The 14,017-nt window shown below is 31.7% G+C and overlaps 2 protein-coding genes across 3 annotated transcripts in view; one reads left to right on the top strand and one right to left on the bottom strand.

Annotated features, from left to right (window-relative positions):
* The first annotated feature begins 1,388 nt into the window (after positions 1-1,388).
* LOC132723367 (uncharacterized) lies at positions 1,389-3,044 on the top strand. The gene has a single exon (XM_060708067.1). It carries the CDS (start codon positions 1,389-1,391, stop codon positions 3,042-3,044), a length of 1,656 nt encoding a protein of 551 aa, XP_060564050.1.
* A 4,553-nt stretch (positions 3,045-7,597) lies between these two features.
* Positions 7,598-14,017, bottom strand: part of LOC132723375 (sushi domain-containing protein 2-like) — a 31,254-nt gene continuing 24,834 nt past the window's right edge. Inside the window, exons 20-21 of one of the 2 annotated variants that reach the window (XM_060708079.1) lie at positions 11,800-11,862; positions 7,598-9,307 (exon numbers count right to left, since the gene is read on the bottom strand). In XM_060708079.1, the coding sequence (XP_060564062.1) occupies positions 9,235-9,307; positions 11,800-11,862 (136 nt within the window). In that variant the 3' untranslated portion in view covers positions 7,598-9,234. The remainder of the gene's footprint in view (positions 9,308-11,799; positions 11,863-14,017) is intronic. The other variant, XM_060708080.1, reaches the window with a different exon arrangement.

Below are 14,017 nucleotides of genomic sequence, written 5' to 3' on the forward strand. Positions count from 1 at the left end.
ACATATCTTTACTTTTTATAAAACCTTAGTACAATTTATCAAGGTTGTTTGTCTCAAAACATATTTTGGCTCATCTGGTGGCATGCAGCTTTAACTGTTTCAGTTCAAACACTCAATATCTGTTGTATTCGGTGAAAGTTAATTCTCTTATCTATAAATCTAAAAATATAACTAAACATTCGTAATTAATCAATGCCTTATCAAAGTACATGTCTTCAGCAGTGATAACAAACATATTAAACAAACAAACCATAAGGAAGAATTGAAGTTCGTGGAATGGTTTAAGGATTTTTTAAGGTAAAATACAGTTTAGCTATTACATATAAAAATATCTAAATTACAAATAATTCACTCAATATTATATATAGAAAGTTTGGTTAAGTCGTATTTTATAAATAGTGTCGACAACTTTTATCATAAAGTTTTCTTTAACTCTTTGTTGGAATGGAGAGGTTCATTTTACAGCTAATTATCTTTTTTTTTGTCAAAGGAGTATGAACAAAGGATCTTCCTTCTTAACTCTTACCTGTTCGCACTTAACGTTAAAACCGTAAGTGTATTTCATAAACATGCAGGTCCCTCAAGCGCAAAAAAGTCAAATCATTGCCTTCCTTCAATTCATGTCATTACAGAGGATATAAAATTTGAAAATGATTATTTTGTGTCATGACTTTTGGACTGGTCATTAAATTCAGGTTCCATCGCTATTCCTGACAGTCTAACGCCGCCGTGTTTTATATTGAAGGTATTATGTACTAAATGTTACAGCACTGTATTAAAAAATTCCAAATCTCTTAACAACTGTAACACAAAATTACTTTACCGATAAAGAAGAGCATGTAAAATTATTGCTTATTTAAAAAATACAATGTTCAAGTATGATCATATTTACCCCAAAGATTAAGTATAATAGCAGTGAAGGAGGTGAACCTGGTGTGTCTATTTTTCACAATGAGCCAAATGTTAGGATTGATGTTAGTTTGCAAATAATGTAGGTGATATCGGCTCATTACATCATAACGGGACATGGAAATACTTTAGTTAATCACTTGCAGTTTGCCTATGTTTATCTTTCAACCAAGTGTGTTTCAAATCTAAATTTTCAAAAAGTAACACATTTCTATTTATCAGGATTATTCTTGGAAGATGTTTCATAGTAATCACCAACCGGCATCATAATCGAAAAAGGCGTTGAGCAAATGATTCAAAGTCAACAACGTACACCAGTGACTAATGGTAGACAAAGTTGAGTTAGATGTAGATGTATAAACATAAGAACAATGATATACGTTCATTAAATCGACCCCTGTTTATATCAGATTTTAGGTGAAGCTTTGCAGTTTTCAGGAAATAAAATTGAAAGATAATTTTCATCACAAACAGTAACCATGGCTTCATATAAAGATCAACAAGTTCACTGCCAACCTTGTGAAGAGGAGGAGGGAACCAGACATCCTGCCCATGGTTACTGCACAGATTGTATGAAGCATCTATGCAAAAACTGTTTTACAGGTCATAACAAACAGAACCTTTCCAAACAGCATACTCTACTGGATGCTACACGTATGCCTAAATCAATGCAGCAACCCTCAACATCCAAACATACAGACCAGTCTGATCTCTTAAACACACCGTGTCCTAAACATAAAAACGAAATGATCAAGTTCTACTGCCACGATCATGAAATCTTGCTTTGCAGTGTCTGTGTTACTCTTGAACCTTCTTCCTGCAAAGTCGACAATATAACCAACATTTCTAGTAATATAATAGACAGTAAAGAATATCAAGACATTTTGATAACAGCCAATACAACTCTTGACCTATATAAAACAACAGTAGAAAGTGTCGAGACAATGGCGTACAAATCAATCAACTCATTAAAAGATGCATTAATAGCAATCAAAAAGTATCGTCAAGAAATTAACCAAAGACTAGATGAATTGGAGAGAGAAACTGAAGATGCAGCAAATGTCATAGAACAAAACAACATCAAATGTTTGGAAGAAGTAGACAAAGATACACCAAAATCTTTGGAGATAGTGTTAGATAAAATCAAACAACTCAACACATCAAAATTAGCTGATAAACTATTTATGGAAGTTAAACTGGCAAAACAAATGTTGAAATATCTTCAGAAAAAAACAAAACAGCTTGCAACATATGATATCAAAGAGCACAACTTTGAGGCCAACGAGTCCATACTTAAGCAGTTAAAGCAAGATATGTCACTGGGTGCGATAACACAAAAATCTTTAAAACAAGAAGAAATATGCGTGAAGACATCAAAAGATAAGAAACCATGCTGGATATCAGGGATGACTCTTCTTAACCCCGATATTCTTATTATTGCTGACCACAAAAATAATGCTGTAAAGATGGTGGATATCAAGAAACAGATCGTTTCTCATCAACTACAACTAGATGATAAACCCTGGGATGTCACCGCAATATCCAAAACTGAACTTGCTGTCACACTTCCTGAGAAAAAAGAAATACAATTTCTATCAATCTCATCAAGCACATTGATAAAGAAGCAAACTTTGCCTGTTGATGGACGATGTTATGGTATAAGCTGCCATAAAGGTATTAAAGTTGTTTCATTCGTTAACCCTGCAAAACTCCAGACATTTAATACAAAAGATATCATTCTGAAAGACTTAGATTTAAAACATATCTGTATTGAACCACGGTATGTTGTTTGTAATGAGAATTATTTCTATGTAGCTGATACGGAAAATAACACAGTAACAAAATTAAACTTGAATGGCGAGGTGATTGGTTGCTATAGTTGTGGAAGTGACCTTAGAGGAATGTCTCTGTCAGATGATGGTACTGTCTTGGTGTGCGTGTGGGACAGAAATATAATAGAAGAGATAGCAGAAGACTGCTCTAAAGGAGAGATCGTGTTGGAAAATCTGAATTGTCCATATGCTGTCTGTTGGTGTAATGTAACAAAACAGCTTTATTACACTTGTTTGGGCGAAGATTATCCAAAACGCAACTTTATTCACATCTGTAAACTGAATTTTAGAAAGCATGTGTAAAATCACATCATTTTTAATATTAAAAAAGATAGACTATAAAGCAGCAGCGAATATGCTAGCAAAGTAAACAAATGTTCTCATATAATCAAAGCTAAATATCAAACATACAAAAATAGTCCCTCAAAACTGTAAAATGAATGTGCTGTTTCTGTAAAACCAGAACATACAATGATTTTTTGGAAAAGTAGTGTTGTTAAGTTAGCCTGAGATCCAAAGCGTAAATATCCAAGATGGATACCAAGATGGCTGCCATCCTTTACATTCAAGGGGGGGGGGGTGAGATGAGATGTATGCAGATTGGCAGTGTAGTTCAAATGGGATGACTTTTTGCATTTACTTAACATAAATTAGTTGCATTGGAAAAACAAACATCATGCTAAAAATCAAAGGGGAAAGGGGAAAGGGGAGAATGCTAATAAACAAACCAACATCTTAGTAAAGCTTATACTAGACACAATCATACTAAAACATCTAATCTAATGACAACTGGCATTGGAATAGACCATATAGGCTACAAAAGAGAAATGAGAATAAACAAAGATTTGTATAATTGCCAAATTATGCTCAAGAAAATACTAGTCATCAGTGGATTACAAGATCGTGCACCATTACAGAAAACTTTTTCCAAATCCTGTGTCTATAAAGGATGATTCAGCTTCCGAAAACTATGGCGCTCTTCTATCTACCGAATACAAAATAGTCTGACATCGTCAAAGAAATGTGAAAATGATCATGAAGGACCGTCCGGTTTAACCGTTTAAGGCATGTGCACTAATACGCCTCATCTTCTTCGATGAAATATGCATGTCAGAGAGACAGAAAAAAAAAATTGAAAAGTGTTATTATGAGTTATATGATGAGTTTTAGCGACAGAAGTGTTGTGTAAAATCAGAAATTTTTTGTTAATTATATTTCATGTATATTTTACAGAAATAAAAGTAGATTTTTTGCAAATATTTAACATAGATTTAAGGAAATGGTCGATTCGAGAAAATTTGGACTCGCAAAAATATTTGATTTTGTAGTTTGTGCCATGTAACCATATGCAGCATAAAGACGTCTTCAAATTTTAATCGAATTTACATTATTATGACATTGATGATTAGTTTATACTGCTTGTCTATGATTATGTGACTGTTACGTAACATTTTATATGTTGAAAAAATGTTGATAACCATTGCCTGAAAAGGAACAAATGACGTTACGGTAGATTTCCAAATAATTGGTAACTATCTGGATGGTGATCTTTGTAAAGTTTTAGGGGTTGAATGTTATCAAACATTTTGTCACGAGCTCGAGTTTCACAAGTTGTCTGTGTTTGTTTGTTTGTTTGTTTGTTTGATTGATTGATTTTTCTTGTTATTTTTGTTGTTGTTGTTATTTATAGTATTTTTTCTTGTTATTTTTGTTGTTGTTGTTGTTATTCATATAGTTCTTCTCTAATTCTACATCATAAATGAATTGCAATACATAAGTAGGTTTGTAATATTATCTAAGAATTAAGTTATATAAAGATTTCCCGATAATAATGATTTTTTTCACTGCATTTTATATAAAGTGTTAGTTGAGTGAACGAGAATTGCGCGCATAAAATTATCTAATGTGTATGCATATATGCATTCCGGTGAGTTTATGAAGAAATAATGCATTTACATCTGTTAGCGAAATAATCTTTATTACCAGAATTACGATGAAATGTCAAAGAAAATTCTTCACCGTGTAAAACAGACATACAATCTAAAATTAATTAAACGTAATGCAATAAAATTAATTTTACCATTACAAAAATGAGAAATAAGATAACTAATAAAAAATGTATGAAAAATGTAGAAAAAAATATACAAATGTAAATCACACTTATAATCCTTGGTCGGTATATTCATATTACGCAAATGAGTTCAATTTCATGGCTACAGACTAATGTCCATGTGTTTATGCAAGTCACCTTATCGGTAGTATCACTCACTGTTGAGTTCATAGGCATATCATCATTTATATTTCCATTTAATGTAAAATCACACTGAATTGTTGGACTTGGCTTAATTTTTAAATTACCTATATATTATATTTGATTGCCTATACGTCTATGTAACTGTAGCATTAACTTTCCAACTTTCATTTGTAATATTTTCATAAGATGGAAAAGTTTTCGATGTGATAGGTGCATCGAATGAACACTTAAATGACACACAGTGAACGTATTTTGAACAAAAAAAAAACATCCATTTTCCGTCACTGCCATATTAACCCACAAAAAGTAATTAAATGGGAAACGCTTCGAAAATTACTTGATAGGATCCCCAGTCACTGGAAGTTTCCTTATAACCTACTTAAAATAAATCAAACCATTTTACATTTCTGTAGTTGAAGCAAGCTGTCATCATTGACGTCAGTAAATATGTCATCTGTAACCAACACTGCGCCTTTACCCTGTTGACTGACTAACATTTTAAATTTTAATTTGATATCGCCAGATCTGTAATGGACAGTTCCAAAAAATGGAAGATTGAAATGTCACAAATTCTCCAGGTTAAGGATAAAGCTTGCAAATTTTTACCGTGTTACCAGTGTCAGCAGTGCTGGCTGCCGTAGTTCAAACTACATTGTTTGCAGCCTTTTCTATTCCAGGTAGGTTAGACGAGTGTACAATAACAGTAACCCCAGGCTAATTTTTGCAAGTGTGAAATATATCTCCCATATTTAACGCATATAAAATGTTTTTAAAACGTTCACGTTTTGCAGAAATAAAACATACATTTCTATCTAATATACATAAAATGAAAAGTAAAAGAACTTGAAACTTAAAATTTTCCAAGAAATCAGATATGAACTTTCTAAAAATTTCATAGGGAATTTAAAAGGACGAAAACTGATACCCGTTTGGTTTGCGTAAAAGTAGTTGTATATATTTCCATTTAAGATATATCTGCGAAAGTTAGCCTCCTTATCAATAGGCAAATGGCACATTTTACAAGTCATCCCCTTTCAAAAAGGGGCGGACAACTGTTTGTCCCGTTCTCGTATGAGAAGGGGAATCCTGTGATGCGTGTATGTGGTCGCACGGTAACTTACCTTTCAACATGTCCTCGATGCGTGTATGTGGTCGCACGGTCGAAAAAACTTTTTTAATAATTTCAATTATAAAAGAGTTTTGTTGGGGTCAAATCTTAATTTTCTATAAATGCTTAATTAATAAGTAGTTTAAAAAGCTTGATAATTTTTTTTTCAGTTTTAATAAGGAGTTATAAAAGCCTAATCAGGACTCTTTTTTTCATATCAGTAGAGAAATACTAGTAAGTGATTTTTTAATTCTAATTGAGAGAAATTTACCTAATCTAATTTCGTCACTTTGTAACTCTTACTATTTAATTTTTAAGGCATTATCAGGGGAAATATTTCGTAATTAGGACTTTGTTTGACCTTATTATGAGTTGAGAAGTAAAATCTTCCTAACTTTATTTCCATTTTAGAAACAAAATCTAAATTTAGACTTTGATAGTACGTCTTTTTGTCCGAATGAGTCATTCAAAGCCTAATATGGAGAATAACAGCTTTACTTGATTTTTGTAACTCCTAATTAGTTTTTTTACAAAGCATTAATATGGTGTTAAATCCTAATTGGTCCTTAATTGATTTTAAGTCTTTATTTCAAGTTTATTAGCATCATCTGGAAATCATTTGCGTATGACCTTTATTGAGGGTAACAAAGCTCTAATCAGATCAGGGGTTTAGGCAATTATATATCAAAAAAAAATTAGTCAGAGATATTCGGGTATAAACAAAAATTAATGTAAGCGGATAAAACACTTACCACCAGATTTTCGACTATAAATTTGAAATATCATATATATTTATGTACATCTAATGTAATAAGTAAGGAATGTTAGAAAAAAATTCAATAACGTATAGGATTCATGCTGGTCATAGGTTTCGCCAATCCCTGCGGCGACAGAAGCGGTGGATAAATATTGTTAAGTTAAATGCTGATTGAAAACACAAAGTAAGATGTGGATATTCAGATATACATATGTACTCTTTCAGATTATTACAACTACGCAATGCATATATCCCTGAATTGTCTAATTCTAGTTATCACATAAACTGCGGCGCAGGAGTGTAATAAAGCCATTTAATAAAAACAATATTACACTAATGTAATAACACTTTGACGTGACGTCATTTGCGCTATATAGAAACATAGCGTTAAAAGCGTTGTCGGACTTTCGTCTTGTTGTCCTGTCGCTAATGATGCATGCCAAATGGCGCGTTGTCGTGTGGCGTGTTGTCACGATGTCTCATTTTCGCTCGCCTCAAAACGAAGGATAGGCTTATAAGCAAAGGATAGGAAGACATTGCGACAGCGTGCCGCACGACAATGCGCCGTTTGGCGTGCTTCGCTAGCGACATGACGACATGGCGATAACGATATAGGTTGTGTTGTTGCTATCGACAACGCAACGCGCAAAGTGTACCAAATCAGCCACCATACATTATTACTATAATTGAATTATAAGTACTGCATAAGAACGGTCGATAAAAAATTAAAATCAATAGGTATTTTCAAATTGTTTTATTAGTCATAATATATTTATATATACACAATAATACAACATTAAAAAAAAAGATACTGAAAAGGATACTAAAGAATTTCTAAAATGTGTCATATCTAATCTACTATGTAACAGTACAATGAAGACCTTCATGTATATACAAAGAGCAAATAATGAAAAAAAAAGCAAATACTAAATTGTAGTACATGAGTAGCAATTTTTCACAGACACAAATATAAATTCAAATTATGTCTGCAATATTTCTTATATTAACACGTATCATTCATTACAAAAAAAAACACCATCATTCAGGGAGATCCAAAAGTTGCTTCCCACATTTACACATTTCTTTTTTTGTATGTGAGTTGTTGGTTTTAAATGAATTAGAAATTATTTCTTTGTCCCATCTTACTACATAATAAGTATGATAAAATTATTGACTTTGATAATTACCCTGCAAATATATGTTACTGAAGGACACTTTTTGGATGTGTAACGTACTCTTACTCTAATTTAATAGTTTACCCTAATGACAGACATTGTCCCCTTATAGGACCCATATAAAATCTCCCCATATGGATCCTTTGCAATTCCTGGCATATATATGGGACCACGTGTTTTGCTAGTTGGGGCATTATCGCCCATATGATACTGACAGATGAAATAAACAAGTATTTGAATTTTAAAAAAAAAGCAAAAAAAAATTGTATTTAAATAGACAATACTGTTAACTATTATAAGCATTATGTAGATAACAGTTACTGTACTCTTATAAACATTCGCAGAAACAATATTTCGCGTTTTTCATCAGGATGGCATTTTCGCGGTGATAAACTTTTGCGCAACCATAGTTACCGCGAATATTAAAAGTCGCTGGGGGTAAAGAGCATACTTAAACTCTAAAGTCATATAAACTTAAGCGAATAGATTCTATATCAGAATACGAAAACCGCCGTACTAAAATACGCCAGACAAAAATTAAGAGTGAAAGGTAAAGTTTATAAAATCAAACATCATGATACGCTCACTATTCAACAATAGCACACTAAGAGCTTGTATTCGGTCATATCTTCATTTGTTAACATAGATTTGTTCTTTTGAAATTCATGCATTCCATGTGCGATACATTATATAGAATGTGATACACGAGGTCATAGCAACGTTAGTAAATCTTTTTACGACATTCACAAAATCAAATTAAGGCTGTAAAAATACAAATTTATGAACATGTAAGCCTATTAATAGTCAATTTAACCAAGAATAACGTATGGAAATAAGAAACGGAGAAAAAACATTTGTTTAACATTTAGAAAGTTTACGTTTTTTTGCATTTTATTGCTTATCTAAATGATGATTTAGATCTACCAATAATATGAAAAAATCCAAAGCAAGGGACAATAGGGATGACAACGTTTTAAAATATGAACAATAAAATTAAATTTTAGATTTCAGAAGTAAAGGCAATATGTAAATATACAATGTATATGAATAACTATAATTTGTATCAATGTGATGTTTCTGAATTAAGAATTTTTATAACCTGAAAAAAATATTTTATGGTAGATCTAGTACAATTACACGCAATTCGATAATTTAAAATATGATATAAAAATGTCTTATGTTTTAAAATATGACATGATTTATATTGTATATTCGTTGCCTGGTCTCTCTTTATGCATCTCATTACCATCGTTACCATCAGACCTGCTGTTTCTAAAAATAAAAATGAAACGTAACGTATTGGATAACGTCATACGCTATGTCATTATGGCGTGTAGTTAAACAAATTTTCAAATGTTACAGCAAAACAAAATACTAAAGACTATTAATAATTTCTAGTTTCCTTCTCATTATACTTATCGATATGTCAAACAGATAATAACGCTAAAAAGATCTAATTCGGGTTTGTTAACATTGAAAAATAGCCAGCTATTTTATATCATTCTTAATGTTATATACACCTTTCTAGGATTACGGACCCTTCTTTGCCCATTGTTTGACAATGTACGGGTATATAAGCCGCCATATTGGAATTTTCTCAACTAATGATGTCACATTTGTAACCACCTTGTCATGTGACAAACTTGTACTAAAAATAGTAGGAAGATCTACAAATTATATGACATCAATTAATACATAAGGGTCCGTAATCCTAAACATAACAAGAAATTACAATTTTTGTTTTTTGTAATTTTTTGTTCAAGGTCTACAATCAACACAGAAACATATTTATTTGTGAAAACAGATGAAAGTTTTATTTTCACGTACAAATTATTCCAAAAATGTTAAGTCAATTGTTAAGATTTAAATACAGATAATATATGATATGAAACAAGCTATAGTGGCAGAATACGTAAAATGGTACATGTATTTGAAAATGGCAATGCTTCTAATAGAGTTCGTACATAAGTTATAACATTATGGTAATGATTTTCTGGTAATATAAGTAGATGAGCGGTATCAAAAAAGCTATATAATGGTTTTAAAAAAAAATGTTGATTATCTAAAAATAGAATTATTCCTTATACTCCGTACATACGTCACAATATCAAGATAATTTGACATGCACGGAATATATATCGTTGGTACACAACGATGTTGGTGGAATGAACAAACATAAAACAGAAAAAACAGAATCCGTAAAGAACGCCCAAAACGGCAGGGCTCGGATTGATTGATCCTGTTCATTGAAGGTATTGGAAAGTGCAAGTTGTCGCCCTTGCCCTAGCACCGGGTTAAGCAGAATTCAACATTCAAACATGAAAAAAGTAAGTTTAGTTTAGAAACATCCGCAGATGTATTACACGACACCACTCTAACAATCTTAGTCCTGATAGTTAGGTCTGGTTTTAATAAAGTATTTCATTTAAGTATGATCATATCTTCAACTGTGTTCTTATAAGTGATTTTTATTGGAGTCAACATTTCTTGATTTTAAGTATAAGAAGATATTCCTCTTTTTTTTCGTAAACCTATGAAACATTTTAACAATTTAAGGTATGTTCAATTACTTTATTATCGCCGACATCAAAAAGCGACATGGCGCGACTTTTTATAACACCAAACTTTTCTGTACTTAAAACATACAATTATTCAATGAAATAACTTAAATATCTGTAAAGTGAAATAGCACACTTAAATGCGATAATTTTTTAACATTGACATAAAGTGCAGGTCTTAAATATCGTTTTTGAGACGTTTGAGGTGAGGATGTTAAATGTTTAGTTAAACTGAAACATTTTTTATCTATTGTGCCTGTTTTATCAAAATAAAAATCTGTTTAAAGTGATATTTTCCTTGATTTTATCTCGTATATTTTTATGTTGAAAATAAACCCCACATTACCGTTGAAACCCCGCGTTGATTACAATAGAGACAACTGATAAAGTCATAGATAACCTCTTTTGATCCAACTTTTGAAATATTTAAAGCAGTGCATTTGTTAGTATGCTGGCTATTACATTCAGTACTTGGTGTTAGATGGAAAAAAATCATTATCCCAATTTAATGACAAATCGTTGCTTTTTTTCAAGGTTTCCCTTTAAAACATAGCAATAGAGACCCTTTGGCACCAAACAATTATCATACATATACATTTACTTAGTCCCCAAAAATGTGTATAATTCGGCGTAAGAACCAAACAAATTAAGTCCCAAACGCTCACAGCAGTTACTTCCCCTGATCAGTATGGTAACATTTGAGGACCACTGGTGGAGACTACTTTCATTTCATTTTAATGGAGGATGTTGAATTATGCATATTGTCTGTTTATATGCCTGACAGGATATGAGCTATGAATTGGAAGAACTAGTCATATGTTTTTATATAAACATGTTAGATTTCTATACAAAAAAGATACATTCTTTCACTCTCAACTTCAGCAAAAGCTATTAGCACAATATAAAAAGCATTTGTTTTAACAACAAATAAAGTGTGTACATTCAAAGACAATAATCATTTCACAAAAAAGTTAACAACAACACTTAAACACAAACAAACACAAACGTATACAACACATAAGGTGAACAGGGAATACACAAATTGAACACAATATAGACATGATGCTGATTCGTCTGCTTTTCCCTTTCTACTTTCATTTCCCGCTCTTTTTCCCCGCTCTTTTTCTTCTCTTTATTTCCCGCTCTTTTTCCTCTCATTTTTCCCGCTCATTTTTTCTGACTATAGAATGTTCCTTCATAACTTACACGGCGGTTTTCATAGATACAGCTTCTTCTTGAGTCTTCGCCTCGCCAGACCTCTTCCAGTCTCTACAAATAAAACATTATTGTCTGCTGATGTCACCAAAAGTAAGAGGAAAAACGGATGTATAGACCGGCACTAATTCACTAGTGTAGATGATATGAATATATAATTATATAAATGTTCTAGCATCTACAGTGCACGTCAATCAACATCATGAAACTTTTTCTGGAGTAGTTTATATACATTCAGATAGATCCTTCCACATATAACACAAAGCGACATTTTACTTTGAACTTACGAATGGATGACATCTAAAGTAGAGTTAAAGGCGCATTGTACGTATCATAGTTTGGGGACCTTTCTGTTGAAAATGTGTCAAGTTAAATCGTATGCATATACATGCACAGAGTGTTAACTGGAGTGCAGGTATTAATTACCCGCACTCCAAAGCATGCGCATTGATTGGCTCATTTTTTTCTGGGGTTTACTGCAGAGAAAGGAGAATCGATAGAAATATCATATTCAGATGCTCGTTCATAGGTTACTTTTTTCTGGGTTTCATATTGTGACAACAGGGAACGTGTTTTTATGTTTGATTATGATACAAAAGAGAAAGAACATGAAAACACTCGGCTACGCCCCCTCGTACAAATCAGATAGCCTCGTATTTCGATGCTCTTTCTATTACTTATCCCTCAGAAATGAATACATTTTTTTCATCTTTAGAAATGGCAAACATGAGTTTTTTTTAAATGCTTATATAATGGTTTTAGAGCATGTTAGACACTTATCAACTGAAAAAAGTAGCATTGAATGTGAAATTATTTGTCATAAAAATAGCAAAATGTAAACAAATCAGTTACAAATTACTAAATTAATTTAACTATTCTACATGTAATTTACAAAAGCAAAAGATGTTTCAGATAATTGACCAATGATTAAAAATTCTGATTAATAATTATAACAGGACACCAAAAAATAAAAAGCTTAAAAGTTGAGAAATACAATTTAATATAAAGCATTTTCTCGACATAATGGGCCTTTAATATATTTAAATTAGATCTAGTTAGTTTTTTTATATGCATGCGTTTGAAACTTCTGTATGACACTACTTTAATTTGTGACTATTAAAGAGATAAATCATTGTAAAATGCCGCTTTATATTATTTATTCGGAGCAAAACGGTTGTTACTTGAATCAAATGTTACGATTTAACACCGTTTTGCTCCGTAAGGTACTGAAGAAGGTGTAGACATAAAGGGTGAAATCTAACAGTCACATATAAAACCTGGACCTTGTAAACTTCAAATTTCCATATTATTATGTGCTGAACAAATTCTTACATTATGAACGAAAAGATATTTAAATTAAAATTTCCGGTCCAGTTTTTACAACAAACAACAACACATGACGGGAATGTGCACTGTATAACGTAACTATAATACATGTCATAATAAAGATAACAAATATTTGAGTTGTATGTAAATTATATACTAATATCAAGAATGTTTAAAATTCTCGTGAAGTATTGAAGTAAGTAAAAATACAGGTTTCTTGAGCATCGAAAAAAATATGAAAGAATTATCAAAACGATGTAGAATTTGGGAACACGTTTTAAAAGAACTCAACTTAGATCTGAAAGCCCAAAAGATCAGCTGGAGCACTTCAAAAGAAAAAAATATGCAAAAGATAATTGACAAAATAATATACTCAAAGATAAATTCAAAATCGCATTGTTGTTGTTTCTTTTGCTATTGTTAAAAGCGTTGAAACTCATTTCAATTTTGGGTCATTTTTCACAAATGAAAAAACTGAGAAAAAAGAATAAGCTGAAATTTTGACTACAAGTGATTGATCTAGACCTACATCAAATGAAACATTAATCTCGAAAAATTATTTCCTGTCCCGTCTTGTCAAAAAATTTTTATTACGACGGATGGACAGAAAGACACCAGGGATATAATATAATATAAGCAAATTTTTTAGGGCATATAATTAATCTACTCAATATAAGCTGTAGGTTGATTAATACTTCAGTTATTGAGCGAAAACCGTTTTCAGTTGACACTGACCTTTGACCTTGTGACCAAAAAACTAATAGGGGTCTTCTATTCAATTTTGACAATAACCCTATGAAGTTCGAACACTATGGGCTAAATGGAACTTATGCTCAAGAAACCACAATATTCAGTGTAAAGATCATTGTGACCCTGACCTTTG

The sequence above is a fragment of the Ruditapes philippinarum genome, unplaced genomic scaffold, assembly GCF_026571515.1.
Source record: "Ruditapes philippinarum isolate M1 unplaced genomic scaffold, ASM2657151v2 ctg2367_1_1_1_1, whole genome shotgun sequence".
Taxonomy (NCBI): domain Eukaryota; kingdom Metazoa; phylum Mollusca; class Bivalvia; order Venerida; family Veneridae; genus Ruditapes; species Ruditapes philippinarum.

What these genes read in the sequence shown, in the direction of transcription:
- LOC132723367 (XM_060708067.1), top strand. Translation starts at nt 1,389, where the DNA reads ATGGCTTCATATAAAGATCAACAAGTTCACTGCCAACCTTGTGAAGAG.